Genomic DNA, 26,478 nt, shown 5'->3' on the forward strand with positions numbered 1-26,478 from the left:
AGAGGTTGCTGAGCCATGTATGATGGTTTATTCCCATATTAAATGACCCAGATTTGAACATATGTAAGTCCTTGCCATGGCTTTTTGTAGTTTTTGTAAAACTTCCCTCTCTCTGGTCAGAGTCCTCACCATGAGCAGTCCTTTTTCCCCCTCTTTGAAATTGCTGCATTCTAGAAATTAGAATAATGAGGGTGTCTATCTTGGGTGTAAAGTAAAGGTAAATAGACTTTGATGGAGGACCTAAGGCACAGCAAATAGGACTTTCTGCCAAATTTCCTCATTCAATTTTCCATATGGTGCCTTCTGTATGGGGAGATCGTTAGAAAGCTGAATTCTGGAAAGGTGAGAGAATACCATGGCTGCTCTAGGAAGTTGATTTGAAAACTCAGAAGGAGGCTAGGTTGAGATATGAATCCCCCTCACAGAATTTATAATAACGATGTTTTTTTCTGAAGACCAAAGCAACATGTGCCAAGTTTAAAATACTTAAATCTTACAGATCTATACAATCTGAAAAAGCAAAGCCCCTCACATTATCTCCACCTCCACCACCAAATAACAACTTGTGTAAAATACATCAATGTTTTTTTCTACCCACATACTAGCATATTATTATGACTTTTTAAAAAGATAAGTTTAGTATCATACACGACTTGTGCTTTACAGCTTGATCTTTCAACTTACCAGTTTGTCTTGACTATCTCCTGAATTCATACTTTTTTTAAAGATTTTATTTATTTATTTGAGAGAGAGAGAATGGGCAGAGGGGCTGACGGAGAAGGAGAAGCAGACTCCCTGCTGAGCGGGGAGCCCCACATGGGACTCGATCCCAGGACCCCGAGATCGTGACCTGAGCCAAAGTCAGGCACTTAACTGACTGAGCCGCCCAGGTGCCTCATGAATTCATATATTTTTAGTTACTTTATTGCTTTGAATCACAGCTTAGTATTCCATTAAAGAAATATCATAATTTCCTTAAACAGTTCTCTGCTGGTGGATATCTGGAGAGTACACAGTGTCTCAACATTGCAGGCAACAATGAAATGGACATCTTTGAATACATATAATTGAGTGAGTATTTGGGGAAAATAAATTTTTTTCTGATTTTTTTCAACTTTATTTAGGCATAATATGAGTATTTGACATACATATACTTTGTGAAAAGATTACCACAATTAGGTTAACACATGTATCAACTTACATAAAGCTACTTTTTGTGTCTGTGAGAATGCGTAAGTCTACTCTCTTGCAAAGTTCAAGTACACAACACAGTATTATTAACTAGTCACCATGCTGTACCTTAGATCCCCAGAACTTACTCACCTTCTAACTGAATGCTTTTACCTTTGCCAACATCTCCTCGCTCCCCAACTCTTCCACCGTTCTTTTTTTTTTGTGATTTCTTTCAGTATTATTTTTTTATTTAAATTCAATTAACATATAGTGTATTATTAGTTTCAGAGGTAGAGGTCAGTGATTCATCATTCTTATATAACACCCAGTGCTCACTACATCACGTGCCCTCCTTCATGTCCATCACCCAGTTACCCCATCCGTCCACACACTACCTTCCAGTAACACTGTTTGTTTCCTATGATTAAGAGTCTCTTACGGGACGCCTGGGTGGCTCAGTCGGTTAAGCGTCTGCCTTCAGCTCAGGTCATGATCCCGGGGTCCTGGGATCGAGTCCCGCATCGGGCTCCCTGCTCTGCGGGGAGCCTGCTTCTCCCTCTGCCTCTGCCTCTCTCTCTCTCTCTCATGAATAAATAAATAAAATCTTAAAAAAAAAAAAAAGAGTCTCTTACGGTTTGTCTCCCTCTCTGATTTCATCTTGTTTTATTTTTTCCTCTATTCCTTTATGATCCTCTGTTTTGTTTCTTAAATTCCTCATATCAGTGAGATCATATGATAATTGTCTTTCTCTGATTGACTTATTCTGCTTAGCATAATACCCTCTAGTTCCATCCACGTCGTTGCAAATGGCAAGATTTCATTTTTTTTTTTGATGGTTGAGTAGTATTTCATTGTATATATATACCACATCTTCCTTATCCATTCATCTGTCAGTGGACATCTGAGCTCTTTCCACAGTTTGGCTATTGTGGACATTGCTGCTATAAACATTGGGGTGCAGCTGCCCCTTCGGATCACTACATTTGTATTTTTTGGGTAAATACCCAGGAGTGCAATTGCTGGGTCACAGGGTAGCTCTCTTTTCAACTTCTTGAGAAACCTCCATACCATGGGAAAATAAATTCTTGTGGAATTTGTCCTTCATATTAGTTTCTTAGGGCTTCATATTAGTTTCTTAGGGCTGCTGTAACAAAGTACCACACACTGGCTGAAAACAATAGAAATGCACTGTCTTACAGTTTTGAAGGTTCAAATCCCAAATCAAGATGTCAGCAGGGCCAGGCTTTCTCTGAAACCTATAGGGGAACTCTTCCTTGCCCTCCTGGCTGCTGGTGGCTTGCTGACCATCTTTGGTGTTCCTTGCGGTGCAGCTGTGTGACTCCAATCTCTGCCTTCCATGCCTCATGACCCTCTCATTGTGGCTCTCTGTCTTCACATGGCTCTCTTCTCATAAGGACACCAGTCACACTGGACTAGGGCACAACCCCACTCCAGTATGACATCATCTTAACTGATGACATCTGCAACCACTTTATTTCAGAATAAGGTCACATTCTGAGGTACTGGGGGTTAGGACTTTAATATAGGTCTCTTTTTTTGTGTGGGGAGGGGACATGATTTAACCCAGAACATCCTCAGGGCTTTCAAAGTTTTAGTACATGCTGCCAAATTTTCTTCCAAAAATATTATGCCAATTTAGATTCTCACCAATAATTGATGAGAGTGTCAATTTCTCACCTTCTCACCCACCAGATATTATTTTTTAAATTATTTTCTAATCTATATGAATATTTATAACTCATTATTTTATTTAACATTTCTTTAATTATTAGTGAAATGAGCAAATTTTTACTTGCTTTACTGAATACTTGCATTTTTCCTGAGACTTGCCTCTATTATCTTTTGCTCATTTTTCTATTTCTTTTTTTAAAAGATTTATTTACTTATTTGAGAGAGAGAGAGAGAGCAAGCTGGAGGGGAAGGGACAGAGAGAGGAGAGAGAAAATCTCAAGCAGATTCCACACTGAGCGCAGAGCCCGACGCAGGGCTTGATCCCACAACCCTGAGATCATGACCTGAGCCAAAACCAAGAGTCAGACACTTAACCAACTGCACCACACAGGTGCCCCTTGTTAACTTATTCTTAAGTGTTTCATTTCCCATTGCTTTTGTGAGTAAGGTCTCTTCTTCCATTGAATTTTCTACCTGGTTGCTGTTTGCATGCAGGAAAGTTACTGATTTTTTTTAATATTAATATGTGACTCACTACCTCCCTTAATTCTCATATTGTTTCTAGTGGTTTTTCAGTTGTTTCTCTTGGGTCTCAGGTGTATTGCCATATCAGCTGCAATAAATAGAGTTTTGCCTCCTTTCTTGCAGTATTTATGTCTTTTGTTGGTTCTCTTTTATAATTACATTAGCTAGCTCTTCCAGAAAAATGTTAAATAATAACCATGATAGAGGACATGCTTGTCTTATTTTTGATTATAGTGGAAATGTTTCCTTTGTTTTCCCATTAATCAAAATGCTGAATTATGATTTGGGATACATGTCTATTATATGATGGAAGTATTTCTACATTCCTATTTTGATACAGTGGTTAAGAATATGCCATCTGCTAGCTATATACAACCCACTTCCTAGCTCTGGGACCTGAGGCAAGATCCTTAACCTTACTGAGCTTTAGTTTCCTTATCTGTAAAGTGAGCATGATAGTGTCTTTATCACTGGTACTTTCTCATTTCTCTAAATGAGAAAATGCATGCAGAGCATGTCAGACAGTACTCAGCACATAAGAAGGACAAAATAAATGTTAGCTCTTATTATTGTTTTTGTTTTACTATAAATGAATGTTCAATTTTACTACATTCCTTTTCTGTATCTTCAAAGGTAATCATGGCTTTTCTCCTTTGACTATTAATAGGGTGAATTACACTAATAGATTTTCTAAAATTGAATCACCCTGAAATGAATTCCACTTTGTCACAGTGTATTTGTTTAATGGGCTACTGGATTCTATTTGCTAGTATTTTTATTAGAATTTTAATATCATATTTAAATGTGAGAATACCTTAGCATGGCTGTGTGCATACACACTGTGTGTGTGTGTGTGTGTGATATGTGTATGGTGTAAGTATGGTGTGAGTCTGTGTGGTGTGGTGTTAAAGTGATGTATATGTGTGTGACATGTTTATATTTGTGCAGAGGGTAATATGTGCTGTGTGGTGTGTACACGTGGTATGTTTGTATTTGTACAGTGTGTGTGTGGTGTGGGGGTATGTTGTGTGTGTGTGTGTGTTGGGCAATGCTTGTATGAAGTGTGTGGTACATATATGTGATCACTACGAGGTTTTGGTACCAAACATGTGCGGACTCCACAAAATAAGGAGGAGGCTTTTTCCTTTATGCCCTTGATGAGTTAAAGAGCATCAGAAGCATCTCTCCCTTAAAGGTTTAAAATAACTACCCTGTGGGCACCTGGTGGCTCGGGCGGTTGAGCATTTGCCGTCGACTCTGGTCATGATCCCAGGGTCCTGGGATCAAGTCCCACAACAGTCTCCCTGCTCAGCAAGGAGTCTGCTTCTCCCTCTACACATCCCCCCTGCTCAAATAAATAAATAGAATCTTAAAAATAAAATAAAATAACTAACTTGTTAAATGATTGGGGTTGAGTAGTTTTTGATAGCATTGTCAATTTCTTCCATGATTTAGGTTTTTTAAAAAATCCCTTTCTGAGTCGATTTCAATAAAAATTTCTTTGGAGATCATCCATTCATTCTCATTTTTCAGAGAATATGGGAACAACTCTTTCTCATATGATGTCAAATAACAGTGCAGTATATAATTAAAATGTTTTCTTAACATTTAGTATGAAGAGAAAGGGTAAAAAGAGGTGAGAGGTGATTTTGTCACCAAGAGCAGGACCAGGTTGGTCAAGTGGGAAAGATGGACTCCCTGTGAGATTGTGTTCAATGGTGAGCAGTAGTCAAGGACTGCAAGGGACTTCACACTGAGGAATCTAGGGTCCTAGAGGATCTGCAGACCATGCTTTGCACAAGCAGGTGCTCAGTAAGAGCCTGCTGATTGGGGTAACTGGCCTGCGGTAATTCTGGTGGGTGGTTAGTGGCAGAATTCAGACCGGGATGGAGAGCTGTAGGCTCATCTTCCTGGCCTCCTTCACACCCACCAGACTCACCAGTTCCCCCTTTGGAGGTGAGGCTGGAGGAAGTGAATGGTGATGAAGGCAAGAGCTCTGTGGGAACCACCGCGGAAGCTGTGCCTAGGGAATAGAAGCAAGCCAGGAAGTCCCCCAGATCCAGTCAGCATCAGGAACCAGAGGCTTTCAAACAGAGCCACGTGTCAGAGCAGAGAAGAGCCACAAGCCAGGAACGAGGGTCTCTGCAACCAAAGTGAAGCTTGCAGAGCCTGCCATTCTTCCTGCTATTGCAGAATTCACTGGCTCTCCTAAGAATGGCCTGCCCAGAGTCTGAAACCCATCGGATGCCACATTGGACCTGCTGCTTTTACCACATCCTCCTGACAAAACTCCACCAAGACCTTCCACCTTAAGGGTGGAACTTCAATATAGCTGGTCTGAGAATCCCTCCAGAGAGTGAACACCACCTGCTGAACAGCCAGCGTCTCCTGCAGTGTTTCTCAATGTGGTCTGTGGGCCACTGTCTCAGAATTACCCGAGATATTTTGTACAAATGTAAATTCCTAGGCCCCACCCAGATCTACTGAATCAGCATCACTGGGAGTGTGGCCAGGAGTCTGCACATTTGATAACATTCTAGATGATTCTTATTTATACACACTGACATTTGAGCTCGACTATGTGATATCAAAACATACACAAGTTCCTTAGAAGTGACTCAATGGTGATGGTAAAGTCTGGCCCATATTTAGTCCTTTGTTCATTTATTTATTTAACAAATATATATATTTTTTAAGATTTTATTTATTTGTTCATGAGAGAGAGAGAGAGAGAGGCAGAGGGAGAAGCAGGCTCCCAAGGAGCAGGGAGCCCGATGCGGGACTCGATCCCAGGACTCTGGGATCGTGACCTGAGCCGAAGGCAGACGCTCAACCATCTGAGCCACCCAGGCATCCCTCAACAAATATTTTTAAAGACTTATGTTCAAGGCATTGTGTTAAGTACCATGAAAAGTTACATTTAACTAGTTAGTACTTACTTCCATTCAACTCAACAAACAACTAATAGATGCTCGCTGTGCTCCAGGCAAAGCATGAGGTGCTACATACTCGATAGAAATAAGCAGTTCCTGACCTCCAGAACCTGGGCAGGGATGGGGGGCCCTCCTAGAACCCATGTGACACAGCGTGAGAGGCGCTGCTGATGTTATGAGTAAAATACATGGAAGCAGAGATGGAGATGCCCTGGCAAAGGTCAGGAAGAAAGATCCCAAGCAAAGACACAAAGATGCAGGGCATACCTGGGTCCAATGGGTTGTTTGGTACGATTGGCCTATTGTCTGCCAAGAGGAAACCGACTGAAAATAAAGCCAGAAACAGGCAGGTGCCAAATTGGGAGGAAGCGTGAATGTTATTCCAAAGTCTAGACTTGGTGCTATAAGCCAGCAGTTCCCAAACCTGGCCATGCAGATTCCTGAACCCTGTCCACCACCAGTCGGATTCAATCTGGGCTGAGATCAAAGAGTCTCTTTTCACCAAGGTCTACAGGCAATGCACAGCCGTGGTTGGGATACACTGCAATTAAGATTGCGAGAAGAACTTTTAGGAAAGGAAAGTCATTATCACAGTTGGAACTCTGGGGCAGGCCCAGGACCAGAGTGAGGTGAGTGGGGCATGTAGGGAGCAAAATTTAAGGAGGCCTTCACTCTCGGCACTTCCGTGATCTTGAGAGTAGTGTCTCCTTAAATCCCATGCCTTTGGCATCTTACTCACTGCCTGTTAGTCCCAACCCTGACTTGGGAACAATGAAGGGGCTCAGAGAGGGGAAGGACATACACCAGAACAGGCCACAAGGAAGCCAGTACGACAGTCCAGGTGAGAGAGGATGGAGGCTTCAGGGGTAGAGAGAAGATCAGTGAGGCCCTTCCAAAGTAGCACCATAAGCCAGCGTGTGACCCAGGGCAGAAGCCCAGGACAATGCTGAGGTTGACTGGTTTAGGGATTGGAGCTTGGGCGGTGGGCACTGACATAGCAGACATGAAGGAGGTTCAGGGAGCTGGTAAGATAGTCAGTCTGGGACACACTATTTCAAGTTCTTATAAGAGAACTTGAACTCTGGGCAGAACCATACTACTACTTCTTCCTAAAGATATATTCAGGTACACCCTATTGCAAGAATCTCATTAAATTCAACAACTAATTATTAAGCATCTACTATGTGCAAAGTCCTAGATTGCTCTAAGGGTTGCGGGGAGGCACAAAAAGTGAGTAAGACACTACCCTATCCCCAGGACCTCATATATGCAAATGAATAATTCCAGTGTGCATTAGTCTATATTAGATGCAATAATTAAAGTATAGAGATGGTACCATGGGTACCTAGAAGAATTCACAGATTAATTCTGGCAGTGGGGATTGGAGATGAGATATGAACTGATTTCTGGATGTAGATACAGAAGAGAAGAGCAAGCAAAACAGGAAAATTTGAGCAAAAGCACAGAAATAGGAAATTCACAGAACATTAGAAGACTGCTTTAGACACCATGTTTCCACATACATTTATTAAGCATCGTATGTATGCTCAGAACATTGTTACTATGACAGCCATGAGAACGTGCCTCAAAGGCCTCCAGCTCTGGGGAGTTCAATGGACCAAGGAGCCAACTGCCACACTCTGCAGTCCACAGATCACTCCCAGCCAATAACTGAGCAGGACAGGAATTCTGAGAGGCCCATTCCTTGAGAAGATATGGACTCAGTTGATGACCAGTTTTGGCTCAGGACTCCCCAGCAGCTATGCTGAAACTTCCTGAGACTACATAGATGGCTAAGACATTTCCATGCATCCTCCCTTCACTCACCTTCACTGATTAGAGGGTTAGATTACATCACAGCCTGACTCTTCCAGACTTACTAGCAACCTCCCCAGTTTCTTTCACATCAGCTTTTCCAAGGACCCAGACTAACCCCATTAGGTACTATGAGGAGGGAATAATATCCAGGTGATTCTTCTTCACAGTTCTTTGCATATTGAGTCATCCTTAAATACTCTAGTAGGGCTATCTGTTCAAAGGAATTTAGCAAAGAAATATATAAAAAAAAAATTCTGAAAAAGGACAAATCACTCTGCACCTTTATGTATTTGTGTATTAGAAGATTACTCAAAGAGGGATGCAGTTGGAATGAAAACATGCTGGTGGCCCAGCAGCAGACTCCATGGGGTGGTGGCTAAGTGCAGTACTGAGCTTCGGGCCTCTGGCTGGCTGCTCAGTCCAGCCTCATCGGCTTTGTGCTTTCTTGGGCAGTACACTGTGGATGTTTTCTAAGGTTCTCTGATTTTCAGAGATTACATGGGGTAGTGGAAAGAGGCTTTGGAACCAAGCAGGCCTTGGTTCAAATAGCAAGCGTATCACTTTCTGTATAAACTTTCTGAGCTGTTCTTCCCTCATCTGCAAAATGGGGCTAGCACATGGAACGTGTGTAGTTACTGGGAGGAATGGAGATAAAGTATAGAGTCCCAGGCATTCTATCATTGGGAGTTCTTGCATCTGTCAGTTTCATCCAAAAGTGGGGTTGAGTTTAGCAGTATAAAATGAAATGAAGGAGTTGAGGTCACACCAAAGAGTAATTTAGGCTAAGAATCCAATGTTCCTCTCTGTTATTGCCAACGTGAGGAAACACAGTTCAGAGAGCAAAATGAAAACCATCCAACAGCCTAATTCTAGGGATTACACTTTCAAAATTCTTCTTAACTTTGGCTATTAGGGCCAGAACCTTCTGCAAATATTAGTGTCACATCTGATAGCACAGAGCCTCTGCTCCATTCTGTCTAGTCACAGCTTTGATTCAGTGGACCCAGATGTTCTCATGTCAGGTATCCCTTGGCACATAGAATCATAGGTCCTCATTCTGCTGATTCCCAGTAGATGGCAATCCCAGTTGTGTGTGCACTAGCGTGCAACCTTTTATAAACCCCTGGAGTGGGTTGAAGATGGCTGCAAATTCTTTGACACTTCTCCCAGTAAGAGGTGGGCTCTATTTCCCCTCTCCTTGATTCTAAACTAGAACAGTTGTATTAGTCAGAGCTTTCACAGAAACAGAAGCAAGAGAGTACATATACCTATAGAGAGAAAGAGATGTGTTATAAGGAATTGGCTCACATGATGATGGAGGCTGAGAAGTCTTAATATGTACCATCTGCAAGTTGGAGGCCAGGAAAGCCAGTGGTGTCAGGTTCTATTCTGAATCCAAAGACCTGAGGACTAGGAGCACTGGTGGTGTAAATCCCAGTCTGAAGGCAGGAAGAGACTAGTGTCTCAGCTCAAGTAGTTAGGCAGAGAGTGCAAATTCTCCCTTCTTCTGCCTTTTTTTTTGATTCAGGACCTCAGTGGATTGATTGGTATCCATTCACATTAGGAAGAGCAGTCTGCTTTACTCAATCTACCAGTTCAAATGCCCTCATCCAGAAACACTCCCATAGGACACATCGAGCAATAATGTTTAACCAAATATCTGAGCATCCCATGGCCCAGCCAGGTTGATACATAATACTAACCATTAGGGTACCCTGAAAGAGAAGTTGTGCTCATTCTGGGACTAGCCTTTAAGAGAACCAGCCACTTCCTCCTTGCTCTTTTGGAGCCCTGAGTAGCTGCATAAAAAGTCTGGCTGCCTTGCTGGAGAGACCATATGGAAAGTCCCTGAGATCATGTGAAGAGGGGATGGACAGGCCAACCTTCCAGTCAGTGCCATTTCCGTTAAGGTGCCATGAATGTGAGAAAAGCCATCTTGAACCCTTCAGATCAGACCAGCTGTGGCGGAGGTATAGCTCAGGCATAGAGCATTTGACTGCAGACCAGCTGTGGCTGAATACCCTGAGCAAATCCAGGCAACTCCAGGTGGAGCAGAAGAATTACCCAACTAAGAGCTAACAAATTTCCAACTGACAGAACAGTGAAATATCATAAAATGGTTGTTGTTTCAAACCATTAAATTTTGTAGTAGTTCACTGTACAGAAATAGATAATCCTGAGGAAAGAGTCTTTCCTTGGAACTTGCTTTGTATGGTGCCCAGGCAACCCTAAGGACTTGAAATGACTCAGCATCCTGAAGGCTTGATTAGACTGAGATTTCAAGGGTCTTAGAATTTGTTGCCTGTTCACCATCTCAGGGCTCAAGGTATATGTATTCAGGGATATGCCAAAGAATACTTCCAGGCTCAGTCTTGAAATTGATTGGTTTCCTTCAACCCTGACACTCTTTCCTCTTGACCGGTTTTTCAATATGGAAGAACAAAGTTGTAGAGTAGAGAGAAAGAAGAAAGAATGGAGTATAGAGAAAGGAGAAAATGGGAAGAAAAGGAAGAGGAGCTTTCAGATTGGTTGGCATCTGCTCAGGAATGAAGGAATGAAGTAAAAACCTCCAAGTGAAGAAATGGGCCATCTCTCACCTGCCCATTGTTTAGCTTAGCATCAACTACACCTTACAGGATGAATCAAGACCAACAGCTAATGGCCGGCCAAACTCCTTTATCCTCAGTTTCTTTTCAACAACAGTTTCATTTATCCTGTCAGTCAATAAGTACTTACTGAATAATCATCATCTGTGAGAGAAACTAAATATGGTACAATTTAAATGTCCTATTTCACCCATTTGCAGCTCAAAATGAGATCTTTCTTTTTCATAATCAAATCAATAAAATTCTGCACTCCCATTCCAAGGGCAGGAAATCTAGTCTCCTCTCCGGGGGTTTCCTGTCTGTGATACATTCCAGAAACCCATGAGTGCTTACCCAGATCACTTCAAAGAAAATCCGTTTGTCTGCCAGAAGAAACCATTCTCCACCACCATTGCTGTGAGCTGCTGAAAACAGGGAGTCCCTCAAATTCTTTAGCCAAAAGAAGTGCCACAGTGGCCGAGGTCCATGGTAGAAACAGTCGAGGTTAGTGTGGCTCCTTTGCCACCAAAACCAGTGATCCAGTAGTAGTGCTGTGCTTCGAGGAGTCACTATTGAATCTGAAGAAGTTCACTGCCAATTTAGCAGTGGTTGCTAGAAGTTGAAGGAGGATGAGAACACTCCTCTCTCTCAATGCCTCGTCAGCTTCAGGTGTGTGTGTCAGGTGTGTCAGAGACCAGGGTTCTAGATCTTTAGGGAAACATCTACATACGAAAAGTTCTCCCTTGCTAAGGAATGCCATAGAACTTGGGTGAACAAGTCAGGAAAGGTTCCAAAGTAGCCACAAGATAGACCCCAAACTAGACCTCTTCCATGAACAATCAGATCTGTTTCCCAGAGAAGAGAGGAAGTCCCAGTCTACGCCTTCTTCATTTCTTGTCCCAGTGTGACCCATTTGTCATCCCCCATGTTCTCAGTAGGGAGTCAAAAATTATCAAACAGTACATTCCCGTTGCCCCTGGCCACCTCATTACAATAAAACACAGTCTCCCTCCCTTGGAGAGGGTATACGCAACCAAAACTTATGTAGCAATAGAGGAGAATAATACATAGAACTGCAGAACTAGGACAGACTCCAAAAATCATATAGGGCAACCTCCCCATTATACCAGCAAGGAAGCAGAAGCCAGAGGCTTAACCCATCTGTGCAAAGCCAGGCATGGCATTTGGCAGATGAGTCCAAGTCTTCAACCCAAACTCATTCCTTCAGAAGTTCCTGTAACTGCCTCCCTTGGCCTCTAAACTCAACTGAAAGATACTTAAATAATTTGGGGGCTGTACTTTTTTTTTTTTTTCTGTGCCTAAGAAAAACGGAAACATTCCTCATTAAGCCAAGGCAGGGTCTGACAGAGCTTGGCGCTGGAAGTGTCTTTCTAAATCTGGAAGCACCACATCTCCTTTGAAAAGTGGGAGCAACAATTTGTGCCTCTTAAATGTGAAGAAACGTATTTCTTTGTGAGAAAAAAATAACTCCAGCGAAATTGCTGAAGACAAATATTGGGCAAGGCAAAGCAAGAGATACTGAAGTTGTCAGAGCATTCTGTTTATTCGTGTGCCAAAAAGGGGGGAAAATACCAGCAAATTATTTCCCATTCGCAAGTATGCTCTTTGAATTTTCCCAGAAGATGAATATATAGGAACTCATAAATTACAGGAATCGAATGCCCAAACTATTTGATAAAGAGGACAGGCTGAAATAGGGCTAAAGAAGAAAAATAATCTTTATTCACCCTGTAGCAAAATCTTCCCACCATTACCATCCGGGGTTCTACTGATGAGCTGAGTCATATACATGAGATCACTGACTCAGTTTAAAACACATACGCCTTTTATTCACATATCTAATGTGAAGATGACGTAATTTGTGAAGAAATGCCAGTAGGTCTTCATTCATTCACTTTCATTTATTAAGTGCCTACTGGATGTCAAGATTATAATAGTTTCTGAACATATAAGGAAAAATAAGATATGGGAACATCCATGCTCTCACAGTCCCCAAAAGGAAGACAGATTAATAAACAAATGATAGCCACAAACCAAGCATTGGATGGGAGAATGTGTAAACAATGGGGTGCGTGGGGCGCTAGAGGGGAAGCTGGGGGTGGGGCTCAGACTTAAACAAAATGATGATGTGCGCCGAAATCTGAAGAGATTAGACTCAACTAAGTCCGCACAAGTAGGATGGAAAGGAAGAGACAAATGAGAAAGACACAGATGATTAAATGACTTGATTATCAGTTGAACATCGGGGTCTGTGGAAGAAGAAGGCAGGAGTGACACATCCTGACCCGCACCTAGGGTGTTGACAGCAGTCCAGGCCTGCTTGGGGTGTTGGAATCCCTCCTCAGCCTCTGAGCCGCACAACGGAAGTGGCCAAGTGTCATTATCTGGAACAAGGCGCTTCATGCACACGACAGAATCCACCTCTCGCCAGCCTGTGTCAGCAACTCTCGGGGATTTTGACTTCACAATACGGGAAGCTCTGTGACCTGTTAGAACTTGATTTCCCAGAGCCAAGGCTGTGCTGGTCAGTCCCCGGCTTGGCAACAGTGCCTTCTACTCCATTCTCAATCTTTGCAGTCCGAGTCTTCATTTTTGCTCTAACACCAGATTTCTAGTCTGGATGGATGGGTAATAATCAACCAAGTCACGAAACTCAGAGAAAGGCTGACGAATTCTGATTCTGACTTTGTGTTTGAAGTGTCCATGGGACCAAAATTCTTCCAATCAGTGTGTGGAATTATCTTTTACTTACTGGGAATTTAGTGCACAGCCTTGCCAGTCACTTTGATTTCTGGTTGTTGGTTTGGTTTTTAGCTGAGTATCTTGGTGTTTTGCTGTTCTTTCTCTCTTTTCTTTTACTTTACTGGAGCATCTTGAGAAACAGTATGCCCTCCTGACTGAAGGATTAACTTCTCGACTGGAATACACAGGTCTGGTCCAGCACCAGACATGCTGTATTCTCATTTGGAATCGTTTCCTGTTGTGTGTTCCCTGTACCACATTTGTACATTTGTGTGCTCATTGTCTTGCATTTGTTTTCTTTATTTAAACTCGCTTTTCCCTGACATAGCTCAAGAGACAGCTGCACATCTATGATTAACTGAAATGGGGTAGGACTGATTATTAAAGGAGCAAATTCTAGAATTAGGTCTGTTCAGTGGAATGGGGAACAGGAGGGCAAGTCATATGCTAAGAGTCTCGACCCAGCTACACATGTCAGTTTGGTCTGCGGGCACAGCAAGAACGGGACAGACAGGAGTGGGCCCGGTCGACATTAGCACCACACGCTGTAACATGTATTGGGGCGGTTCATGCCCGAGCCCTTTGGGGAGATGATGACATTGCTCCTGATGAGGAAAAATCAGAGGCTTGGACTGCAGATACAAGGCAGAGTCCAAAGCAGTACTGAGGCACAGAGGAAATCTGGATATCAGAGCTGGGCTCAGGCAGGAAGCAGACCAGCAGTCAGGGTGAGCCTAAAGCTCCATGGAGCCTCAAGTCCAGAAGCTGGGGTTGGGGGGTTCCGGGGAGCAGTAGAGAAGACAGGCGTGTGGGGAGAGAAGTGTGGCATCGAGGGAGGGGTGGCCAGTTGAGCCTGACATCTCCCACCTGGACTGAGACAAGTGCCCTTGAGGGCAAGGACTGTTCTGCTCCTCTGGCCTCCAACTGGAGTGTTTAATGGATGCTTCCTAGGTGCAAATACAATGGAGCTGAATTAAAGGGCTGTCTTCAGTTAATTACTCAGAATCCCATGGGAACAAACAGCCTCCTGCAAGACATAGATGGTCCCCAGAAAAGGAATATTTGCATTGAGTAATAGCCTGATTGTGCAGATGACCGTGATTGACAGAAATGTCCTCAGAGGCCCTGACAAAGGACACTGCCAATTACACAGATTACACAAACGGAGACCTGGCAATCTTCCCGTCTTCAGAGAGGCTTCCTTGGCCTCAGTGCCCAAGAACAGCCCTGCCCTCCGTGTTGTGATACCACCAGCTTGTCTGGTTCTGGAGACTCTAGTTTAGGACATGCCTGCCCACCAGACACAAGTGAACCTAACAAGCGGGGGCGCATTCCTGAGTGCTTACTGGAAAGGTGAAGGCGAGGTCAGTTTCCCAGGATCAATCCCCAGGTGCACCATTCCTAAAGGGCCCACTTTAGGGATTCCTGCACGGGTTCAGCACGGCAACCCCCAGAAGGGTCCCCTCCACACCATCAGCACACAAAATTGGGCGGGGTTGGGAATCTGTAGGTAGATTCTAGACTTAGGTCACCCACGCCTGCCAGAAAAAAACAACATGCCTGTGGAACACCCAGGAGAGGTGCATTCCTCCTGCTCAGGTAAGGGTCAGCACCAGCTACCCAGATAGATGCAGGGGACCTGTGCACAAAAGTTGTATTTTTCCTGGACAGATGTGAAGATAAACAGATCCTGCCTGAAGCAAAATTGTGAAACTGAGAAGTCAGTGAAATTTGCCTTGGGTGTCTCCCACCTCCTCTTTCTCCTTCAGTGACCAAACGTTCCCTCCCCTCCCTGGTCCTTCCTGGTTCTAGGTGCCTTTATGAAGTTTAAAAAAGAAGGGGGGGGGTGCCTGGGTGGCTCAGTCGTTAAGCATCTGCCTTCGGCTCAGGTCGTGATCCCAGGGTCCTGGGATTGAGTCCCACATCGGGCTCCCTGTTCGGCAGGAAGCCTGCTTCTCCCTCTCCCATTCCCCCTGCTTGTGTTCCTGTTCTCGCTATCTCTCTGTCAAATAAATAAATAAAATCTTAAAAAAAAAAAAAAAGGATCTGATAACATAATTATACTTAACTATCTCCTTCACATTGCTGTGGTAACTGCCCCAGGTATTTGCATTTTAAAACCTTTTATTATAGAATGAAATGGCTTTGTAGGTCTTCCCTGCAAGGGATTTTTAAGAAATATTAAGCAGGTAGAGATTTGTGTTTGTGTTTATTTTTGTTTTTGTTTTTGTTTTAGAGCAGGGTAGTTTTTCCTGGTTTCCAAAATTACACTGCACTCTGTCAAAGGCTGGCTGGCCCCAAATGTCAATAATTGACTGCAAGTTTGCCTTAGATGCATCAGGCGCTGGGAAGTAACTTCAGAGGGAACATTCTGGCCTTCTTCTCCCCTCCTCCAACCCTTACCCCATACACTCCCATTCTCTGCTAAAGAGAACACCCAACATTGTAAACCTCTATTAATTACTAAAATGTTTTTTGTACATGTTATCTCATTTAATCCCCACAAGAGTCCTATGAGATAAGGATTGTAATTATCCTAATTAAAACATTAATTCCACTTACCGCTTCCTCTAGAAACACCATTTCCTTAGCTCACTCGCTGCACCCTCCAGGCTTTCCTCCTCTTCCCATCTCTGTTTCTCCTCAGGGACCTTTGCAGGCTCCATTTCTCCCTGCTCCTTAAATGCGAGGGTTCCCTGGACTTTTGCTACACTCTTGCCCTGACCATCGCACTCCTTCAGGAAGATACTGCAGCGTACTTTCTAGACCCTCACAGCTGCCTTTGGAACCCAACTCTCTCTGAACTCCAAGCCTTTCCAACACTTCTGCTTCATATCTCACAAGTCCCTAAAACTCTGTACATCGAAAGCAGAATGCAAAGTCTGCCCCCACCCACCCATCACCCCCCATCACCACCGAAAAATCTGACCTTTGAACAGTGTTCATTGAGTCCCGTCTCCAGCCCATAGTCATCAGCTAAGTCCTGTTTGTTACTCTCCTAATGGTCTCTCACTTCCACTGCTACCATCACCTCCCCACTTAGGTTTCTGTAGTGCTCCCCCAAAAGGGCCCCTTACATCCACTTTGTCCCTCTTTAACTCATTTTCCAGGTTTTGTACGATTCTCATCAAGCCACACCTCTACTTCAACAGTCGGTAGTTGAAATGGGAGAAGGTATTTGCAAATGACATATCTGATAAAGGGTTAGTATCCAAAATATGCAAAGAACTTATACAACTCAACACCCAAAAGACAAATAATCCAACTTAAAAATGGGCAGAAGAGGGGTGCCTAGGTGGCTTAGTCAGTTAAGCGTCTGCCTTTGGCTCAGGGCATGACCCCAGGGATCATGAGCGGGGAGCCTGCTTCTCCCTCTCCCCCTGCCATCCCCCCTGCTTGTGCTCTCTGTCTCTCTCTCTCTCTGTCGAATAAATAAATAAAATCTTTTTTAAAAATGGGCAAAAGATATGAACAGACATTTCTCCAAAGAAGACATCCAGATGGCCAAGAGTCACATAAAAAAAATGCTGAACATCACTCGTCATCAGGGCAATGCAAATCAAAACCACAATGAGATATCACCTCACACTGGTCAGAATGGCTGAAATAAAAAACACAAGAAATGGGCGCCTGGGTGGCTCAGTTGGTTAAGCGACTGCCTTGGGCTCAGGTCATGATCCTGGAGTCCCAGGATCGAGTCCCGCATCGGGCTCCCTGCTCAGCAGGGAGTCTGCTTCTCCCTCTGACCTTCCTCCTTCTCATGCTCTCTGTCTCTCATTCTCTCTCTCTCAAATAAATAAATAAAATCTTAAAAAACAAAAAAACAAAAAAACCCCACAAGAAACAACGAGAGTTGGTGAGGATGTGGAGAAAGAGGAACCTGCGTGTACTGTTGGTGGGAATGCAAACTGGGGTAGCAACTGTGGAAAACAGTATGGAGGTTCCTCAAAAAATTAAAAATAGAACTACCCTATGATCCAGTAATTCTACTACTGGGTATTTATCCGAAGACTACAAAAACACTAATTCAAAAGGATATATGAACCCCTATACTCATTGCAGCATTATTTACAATAGCCAAATTATGGAAGCAACCGAACTGTCCATTGATAGATGGATAAAAAGATGTGGTATACACACACACACACACACACACAGAGGAATATTATTCAGCCATAAAAAGAATGAAATCTTGCCATTTGCAACAACATGGATGGAGCTAGAGAGTATAATGCTAAGTGAAATAAGTCAATCAGAGAAAGACAAATACCATATGATTTCAGTCATAAGTGGAATTTAAGAAACAAAACAAATGAACAAAGGGAAAAAAGAGAGAGAGAGACAAACCAAGAAACAGACTCAACTATAGAGAACAAACTGATGGTTACTAGAGGGGAGGTGGGCAGGAGGATGGGGATAGTAGGGGGTGGGAATTAAAGAGCACACTTATCATGATGAGCACTGAATAATGTACAGAATTGTTGAATCACCATATTGTGCACCTGAAACGAATACAACACTGTATGTTAACTATACTGGAATTAAAGTAAAAAACTTGAAAAATGAATCCATAATTAAATGACCTGCTCCAAGTTATTGGTGGAATATTAAAAAGTCAGTAGTTGACCTGACCATTGTTGGGGACCTTAGGTATGGGTCCCTATCCTTAATATTGCCTCTGAAACTCAGAGAAGAATGGTCTCTAGCCAGCTTTCCAGTATCATCTCTCCCCACTGTCTCCTTCACCATCAATACTCCTGCCCCTCTGACTTTGTTTTGTCTCCTTAGAAGTTCAAGGGTCTTAGTAACTCACAACCTTTGCACTATCTGTTCCTGTCACCTGGGTAAACTCTTTTTTTTTAAAGATTTTATTTATTTACTTTGAGAGAGAGAGAGTGAGCACACATGAGTGCAGGGAGGGGCAGAGGGAGAGGGAGAAGCAGACTCCTCTGTGAGCAGGGAGCCCTGTGCGGGGCTCGATCCCAGGGTCCTGGGATCATGACCTGAGCCGAAGGGAGATGCTTAACTGACTGAGCCATCCAGGTGACCCTTACCTGGCTAACTCTTAATCATCCTCCAAATTTCATCTTAAAGTGTCATTCCCCAAGGAGGTCTTCTTTTATTCCTTAGATAAGACTAAATCTCCTTGGGGTGTGCTCTGATAGACATAACCCCCATTACAATTGAAATGACTTATTTAATGTCTATTTGATTAACCAGACTATAAGCACCACAAAAGTGAATTTTTTTCAGCACCCTGTCCCCACTATCTAGTGCACTGTGTAACACGATTAATACTAAAAAAAAATTATTGGCTTGCATTAAATGACTTTTCCAAGCCAGTTTAGAAATGTCAAAGTGAAGACTTGAAACCCAATCTATCTGACCCCAAAGCCCATTTTCTCTTACCTTTTTTCCCTCACTGTGCATCCTTCTCCTCTCACCAATTCTTAGATTCCCTAGAATAGTGGTCATGTGATCATCCCTTTGTGGAGGTAAATCTCATTCTCTGGGTTCAGAATCTGCTACCTCAGTCCTGCAAGTATCCCAGGTATGTGAAGACCAGGGAACAGCTGCCCAGGGACTCTGCTAATGTGGTAGGTATGTGTTGGTTTCAAAATATGTCCACAAATTCTTAAAAATATATATGTCCACAAATTCTTTAATACTTCTCTTTTGAAGAAATGGAGCTTAATTCCACTCCCCTTGGGTGTAGACTGGACTTAGTAACTCATGTCTAACGAATAATTTTGGCAGAAGTGACTGTTTATAAGTTCTGAGACTAGGTCTTAAAAGACATTGGATCACTTGCTCTTGGATCATTCACTATGGGGGAAGTAAACTGCCATGTCTTGGAGACAATCAAGTATCCCCATGGAGAATTCCATGTGGTGAGAAACCACAGCCTCTTTCCAACAGCCAGCAAGGAACTGAGGCCTCTGCCGACTGAGCTGTGTAAGGGTGCCATCTTGGAATATCAGATCTTCCAGCCCAGTCAGCCTTCAGATGACTGCAATCATGGCCAACATCTTGACTGCAATCTCATGAGACCCTCTGAACTATAACTACCCAGCTAGGCTGCTCCCAAATTTCCAACTCACAGAAACAATGAGATAATGTTTATTGTTTTCAGCTGGTACATTTGGGGATCATTTGTTACACAGCAATAAATAACAAATACTGAGTAAAATGGAGAGCAATGGTAGGATCAGAGCAAATAAGCAAACCATAGAGGCAATTCTTTGGAATGAGGGAAAGACCAGTTATGTGTGGGAAGTCTTTTTCTTTTCATGGGTGTGATTATGTTATGTTGATTATAACAATGCTGCAGTGGGAGGTAGGGTACTAGGGTAGAAGGGAGCCTGAGAACCCTGCTAGGCAGTGAAATAGAAGTGGGCATCCAAACATGAGCCCCAGACAACCTGAGGATGGTAACACAAGAGAGGAGACAGGAACCATGAGTCCAGTGGCAAATGTAGCATCCATAACCAAGCACTGAACTACAGAAGGATATCTAAAAGTAGGAGCCAAGACACCAAACTGCTATAGAATCAGTGGCATGTCTGAAGTCACAACAAAAACAAAGGGAGTAGAAACAGAAGATTCTGTTGTGGGTCTTCTGCTTCAGCTGGCTGAGTTCCCACACACTTTTTATATAGACGTTTCTGCTCCTAAAGCACCTTGCAGTGGATGAGGTTGGGCCCCACCCCATCCCCTTTACCAATTAAGTGTTGACTGATAACTCTCGAAGCTGCCTGCTCCCTGGAGAACTGCCCTGAGCCAAATGCTTTGCACCCATCCATCACCCTATCAACAGACCTCAGCCAGTGACTAAATGGCATGAGGGTACAAAAAGCCAGTGCCCTTGCCTTGAGATAGAGCTAACTGGTGCAATTTATGCTCTAGAGCTTTTCCAGGGGATCAGATTTAAGCTAGCATCCAGTTGAGACCACATTCTCCCCTTACCCTAACGTGCTTCCCTCACTTCTCTTTCCTAAGAGTACTGCAACAAATCACCTGAACAAGAATCCCATTTCAGGATCTGCTTCTAGGGAACCAATCTACAATGCCCCTTAAAGACATCTAGTACTTTCTGTGTGTGTGTGTGTGTGTGTGTGTGTGTGTGTGTGTGTTGGACTGAACACAAAAGAGATATCAGTGAGTAATTTATCTAAGTGTTTATCGGTTGTAATGAATTTGTACCGTATCAACCTGGCTAAGCTAGAACAACTTCGTCCAGAATCTCCTTCTCTATTTGGTCCAAACAAAAAATGTACACAAGATTTAGAAGGCAGAAATGAAATAGGAGTCCTGTCTGAAAGTTGTGGTTGGATGCAATGAGAGATGTTAGAAGTGCTGATGTGTTCTAGATAAGCCTGGCTCTTCCAACTAGGTGTCTAGCTCTTCTTTCCAGCTGCTGGCACTGCTGACCAACAGCAACCCCAGGCCTGCCCTCAAATGCAAATGGAAAGGCAATAGCTTACCATAGATTTCTCCACCAGCTCTTTACAGACCCACTCCAGCAGCTGATGTGCCTGGCTTCTCAAATTCCCCAGCAGGACATAACTTGTCCCTTCATGCCAATGTGTCAGGAGGGTTGGTAAGCAATTTTCTCTCATCCTCTAACTCTGTATTTTAGGCTTTACTTCTCCAAATTTCTCCCTAATTGTGAGAGGTCTTATTGCTATAATAGGTCCTAATTTCCATAATATTCAAGGTGGTTTGCTTCTCTGATTGAGTCCTGATACCTGATACATTCATACACTAATTATATTTAACTGCCTTACTGCATAGTAACTAGTAACTGCATATATATCATTCAATGGATGTTAGATTAATTTTGTTGATGTTGTTTTTCACTAGGAATAGTAAACTTTCTAGAGATATACTCGATGTTCAGAGCTTACTATTCTTTTAGCATGGTCACTTGAAGAGAACTTTACAAAATTAGAGGGAGAATTGAAAAAACACTGAGACATTGGCAGGCATCAGCAGTGCAGGAATGATGGCGGGTTTTCATCTGGAGAATGACATAATTGGACTTTCAATTTCATCATCCTGGTTGAAATGTGAAGAATGAGTTTTAAGGAGGTTGAGAGTGGAAGTTATAGGGAGCAATTAGTAAGATAGTGCAATCATCTAGGCAGAGATGATGGTACGTAGACTAAGGTGGATAACCATTTCAAAGGTAGCAAAAGTATCTTTGGCTCTGAACCACCATCATAGAATGACTGGGACATTTAACCTCTCAAATTCCCTCTTTTTCCTTGTGGAAATCCCCCCAAAACTTATATGCTAGCACTATTTAATTTGTTATTGTTGAATAACATTTGTATGGTCCTTACTACCTAGCCACTGTTGTAAATGCTTTTCAAAGGTTCATTTAATCCTATAATGGCTACTGGTGCAGTTTTCCTGGTGTCTTAAGTTGGTAGCCAAAACCTCCATCATCACTGAATGCCATTGCTGTTTCTCTCCCCTCTGTTGGTCTGGATGATGGAGTTTACTTCTCATCTTGTGGTTGCTGTTACTCTCTCTGACATGGGGAGGTCTATCAGTTGGGTTTTGTGGTTACAACCAACAGAAATGGACTCAGGTTATTTTAAGAAGTTAATTTTCTGTGTAACATTAGGTACTACTACTCACCCCTTTGAATATTCAATATCCACATACACCCTTATTTCCATATTTAGACACACACACACACAAATTCCTACTAAATATAATGCATCTCTTCTTCATAATAACAAAAAATGTACTCACTTCCTCTCTGAAGGGAGACAATCCAAAGTTTCATTAGACACTGCATGCAGAATTTCTGAGCGTTGTCCACTTCTTCTTTAGTCCAATACGACCTCATATTGATATTCTACAACCTATGGACTAAATTTTGAATTTAAACACCATAAACACACCTATATAGAACAGTGAAAGAACAGGGAATTTGTTTTATATTCAAGTTGGGAATTATGGATGGAGACTACATTGTTTTATAGCTGTTTTTTTCAAACCAGAATCCAGTCATAGTTCATTAATTGCATTTGATCACTAGTAGACTGCATTTTCAAAGGCTTCATCTCCCACTTTTTGGCATGCATATGTATCTACAGTACCTGCTACTTCTGAATCTGTGGCAGATTGTATTTTCCAAATATATCCACTCTTTACATTTATCCCATCCCACATGTTCTTCTTACAATGTGATTGTCACTGCTCCCACTGGTGGGTGATACTTCCTCCCCTCTTTAACCTGGGTGGGAGCTGGTGCCTATTCCAACCAAAGAAGTACAGTTAAGTGATGCTATGTGCTTTCTAAGACTAAGTTATAAAAAAGATGCAGCTTATGTCTCTCTCTCTCTCTCCCTGGCCCCTCTCTCTTTTTCTCCCACCACTGGCCCTTGGAACCTAGCTAGGGAACAGCCAGTATCAATCGCCAGACACATGAGTGAAGAAGCCTTCATATTATTCCAACTCCAGCCTTGGAGTCTTCTAGCTGAGGCTCCCTTCATCACAGTAGAGGTAAGCCCTCCCTACCCTTTCCTATTTGAATTTTTGATCCATAAAAGCTCTAAGAAATCAATACTTATTTTTGTTTTAAGCCACCAGATTTTGGGGGTAGTTTAATATGCAACAGTAATTAATTAATACACACTCTTAAAAGCATGCTGTCATCAATAGAGCAAACCATAATGATGTCCTGTGGGATAATGAGATAGTCAAGATTTGGTTTGACAAATATAGTAAAGAGGCAAAGAGTTGGTGTATAGCTGAGGTAGGAGTGAAGTTGTACTGTTGTCATTGCCAAGTAAAATCAGCCTGTCTCAAGTGTTAGTATTTTTGGACAAGGGTAAAAATAAAAGCATTTACTAGATGATTAGCTGTGTTCCAGGTGTTAGTAGTATTTCTTTGTTCAAGTAGGAACACTGCATTTGGAACAAAAGTTGCAGTTTGAAATGCCAGATGATTAAGTTTATGATTGTTCACTTTTATGCTCCAAGACCCATCCATATTTACTTAAATAGAAATGTGGTAGGAATCACCACACCTGTATCTTTCAAATCTTTGATGATGGAACTGACTTCTGAAATTTCCTTCAGAAATTAGGTGCCAGTCAATGTCCTAGACACTGAAGATGAACAATGACAGGCAAAATATCTGCCCTCAAGGAGACTACATTCTAGGAAGGGAAAAAGACCATACACAAGCAAACAATTGTACAGTATATTGCTAGGTGATAATAGATGTCATGCAGTAATATTGCTTTTCTGTATTTTGCTAGTGAGAGGGTATTCCAAGAACTTACACTTAGCCCTCTGTTATAATAGCCCATATTCCCTGAGTCAAGAAGTCAGTGTGGGGATGCTTCCAGTTGCTGAGGTTGTCCAATACTATCTGTATCTTTAGGTCTTGGGGAAATAGCCATGAAAAGAGTTTGAGGTCCCATAGGACCAACTATGAGTTGCATTGGGTCAAAATTCCATTTAGCATATGTCCTTCATAAGGCTTATTACCAATATTCAGGACCCCAGTAAATCAGTATAAGTTCAGGATCAGTGTTGAAGAGCCTGTGAATGTTTTGAGTGTGTGCTTTTCTTTTGATCACATTTAGCCATTAAGTGGCTTCAGATCTATAGGCAGAAGATTCACAGTTTATTCTTGTGACATCAGTGTAAACTCCATCCTAAGGCATATTTGATCACATCTACACGCTAGGGGTTCTGCATTGTGAATTCATCCAGGTCTAGTTATTGAGTGAGGTGCTGTGACTCACTTTAGGGATAATGTAAGCCAAGTTCTTTTTTACCAGACCTATCTTTTTAAAAATTGCAGATCAGGGGCACCTGGGTGGCTCAGTCCATTAAGCATCTGACTTGATTTCAGCTCAGGTCATGATCTCATGGATCATGAGATCAGCTCCGGGTCCAGCTCTGCACTCAGCAGGGAATCTTCTTGAAAATCCTCTCCCTCTGCCCCTACCCCCACTCTCAAATAACTCTTAAAAAAAATAAAAAATTGCAAATTGAGTAGGACTTTAGTGGGCTGAGCATCTCTTTCCATCCCAGGAATCCTCTGAACAATGAACCAACACCAACATCTCTGTAGATCAGATCCTTCTGATTACTCTCTGGTCTGTGGCCTATTCAGAAACCAATCACACTCACTTTGCTTCTGGCAAAGGTCTGGGACTTGGTCTCTGCCTCCGCTGCATCCTTCCACTCCCACCCTCTTTTGAGTTGAACCTCAAGCATTGTCTTACATACTACTGATTATCTTAACTAGAGGTGGTTAACTTCTGATCAAGGACAGAAGCCAGAATTTACTAAAGTCCTTGCAAAAAGCTGCATAATGTTATGAAAAAGCTTTCCCCAATTCCTCATCAAATGAACACCTCTCTGCAAAGAATACCATGTAACTCTTAATCACTCTACCAATAGGACTTTAAGGCAGAGATTTGCTTTGGACTTATGCCAAGGTCTTCAAATGAAGCTCTATAGAACTATCTGGAACATTTTATAACAATCTTTTCTGACAAGAAAGGAGTTTAGAGACCTTTCTAAATTCTTTCAAACACCACTATCATTTTATTATTTGAGTGAATGTGCTTGGGGTGAATCCCCCTAGTAAAAAAAAATTCCCTAGCAAATCCTCCAGGGCAGGTCTTCCTATAGCAGGTCTCCATTTTTCAGAAAGATACTCATCACTGCCTCATCTTTAGAATGTGTTCACTATTGGTCTTTCCAGAAGAAACATCTTATTCAGAATTTATTGCTTCTTTGCATTTCAGTGGTAGGGAGATGTGCTAGCTGTATGAAAGGAGGGATCAATAATTTCTGGCGCTTAATGTATAGTACACTTGAGAGGGAGCGCAAGATTTAGAGGAATGAGCCAACGTGGGGTTAATAACTGTGGAGTCCAAAGTGTTGTTTTTTTTTTCAAGAGAACAAATCTACACCTTTATTTACTTTTCATTAAATTTAAATCCCTGAGGGGTACAGCATCACACGGATTCTGTGGCCAATGGCTTTAGCAGGAAGGTTGCTTCGGAATTTGGTACAAACCATGCCACTGTTTCCATGAGCACAAGTTACTTTTCCCCAGATTGCTCTGGTTTTGTTTGGTTTGCCACCAGGAGTCACTGTGTTGTTCTTTGCTTTGTACACATAAGCACATCTCTTGCCTAGATAGAATTCCGTTTCATCTTGAGCATAAACATCTTCGATTTTAAGAAGAGCTGTGTGCTCCCTCTGGTTCCAGAGACCCCGCTTATAGCCAGCAAAAATGGCCTTGGACCACAGCCTTCCAGACATTATTTGGCGTTATAGGAGTCCTGTTCCCAGCAGGCCTCCACAGACTCCAAGATGGTGGGGAAAAAAAAGCAAGTCCAAAGTGATTTTATCAGATACTATTTGAATTTCGAATTCCACCCCCTTCCCATCTTCCCTGCTTTTCCATTCTCAAATGGCAACGCTAAAAGAATCCCTAGTGCATCCCATCTTCTCAGACTTGGGAAACATAGTTCAGAGGAAAAAGTACCTTCTACTGCAATTCTGGTCATTTGGAAACAAGCACAGAGCTCAGGGGATGGCTTCAGTAGGGATCTGAGCCTTTTCCCATCTCCAAACTCATCTAGTTCTTTTGTGGCTGACTTCTATTTGCACGCTTTTTTCTCTGCTCTTTCTTAGGGTTGTTCTTGACCCTAAATTCATTGTTGCCCACCGGGATGATTGACTAAGAGGTGCTCTGGGAAGCTGCATGGTAGTTATAGCTGGGTTCAGACCCTGGCTCTGCAGCCACTAGCCATGTAACTTTGGCTATATCCCTTGGGCTCTGTGAACACCAGTTTCCTCATCTGAAAATGAAGTGAATCAACCCTACTTCAGAGAGTTATTATCAGAATTAGAGAAAACACGTGTAAAATACCTACCCAGATACTTGGCCCATGATAGGTTATAGACTAATAAACATACCAGAACCACATTTGTATGTAT

The 26,478-nt window shown here is 42.5% G+C and overlaps 1 protein-coding gene and 1 long non-coding RNA gene across 2 annotated transcripts in view; one reads left to right on the forward strand and one right to left on the reverse strand.

The window, feature by feature from the left end:
* The window catches only part of LOC123851330 (uncharacterized), a 184,329-nt gene extending 161,321 nt beyond the window's left edge, over positions 1 to 23,008 (forward strand). Inside the window, exons 3-4 of the long non-coding RNA XR_006792543.2 lie at positions 984 to 1,071; positions 22,899 to 23,008. This is a non-coding gene — a long non-coding RNA (uncharacterized LOC123851330). The remainder of the gene's footprint in view (positions 1 to 983; positions 1,072 to 22,898) is intronic.
* Positions 23,009 to 25,419: 2,411 nt separating this feature from the next.
* Positions 25,420 to 25,866, reverse strand: LOC123851329 (large ribosomal subunit protein eL33-like). The gene has a single exon (XM_045885042.3). It carries the CDS (start codon positions 25,795 to 25,797, stop codon positions 25,465 to 25,467), a length of 333 nt encoding a protein of 110 aa, XP_045740998.1. The 5' UTR covers positions 25,798 to 25,866; the 3' UTR covers positions 25,420 to 25,464.
* Between the last annotated feature and the right edge of the window lie 612 nt (positions 25,867 to 26,478).

This window comes from Mirounga angustirostris, unplaced genomic scaffold, assembly GCF_029215605.1.
Source record: "Mirounga angustirostris isolate CCGP_5_RB_7025 unplaced genomic scaffold, mMirAng1.0.hap1 SCAF_10, whole genome shotgun sequence".
NCBI classification, from domain to species: Eukaryota; Metazoa; Chordata; class Mammalia; order Carnivora; family Phocidae; genus Mirounga; species Mirounga angustirostris.

Excerpts from the sequence above, each read along its gene's own strand:
- LOC123851329 (XM_045885042.3), bottom strand. The coding sequence starts at position 25,797 with ATGTCTGGAAGGCTGTGGTCCAAGGCCATTTTTGCTGGCTATAAGCGG.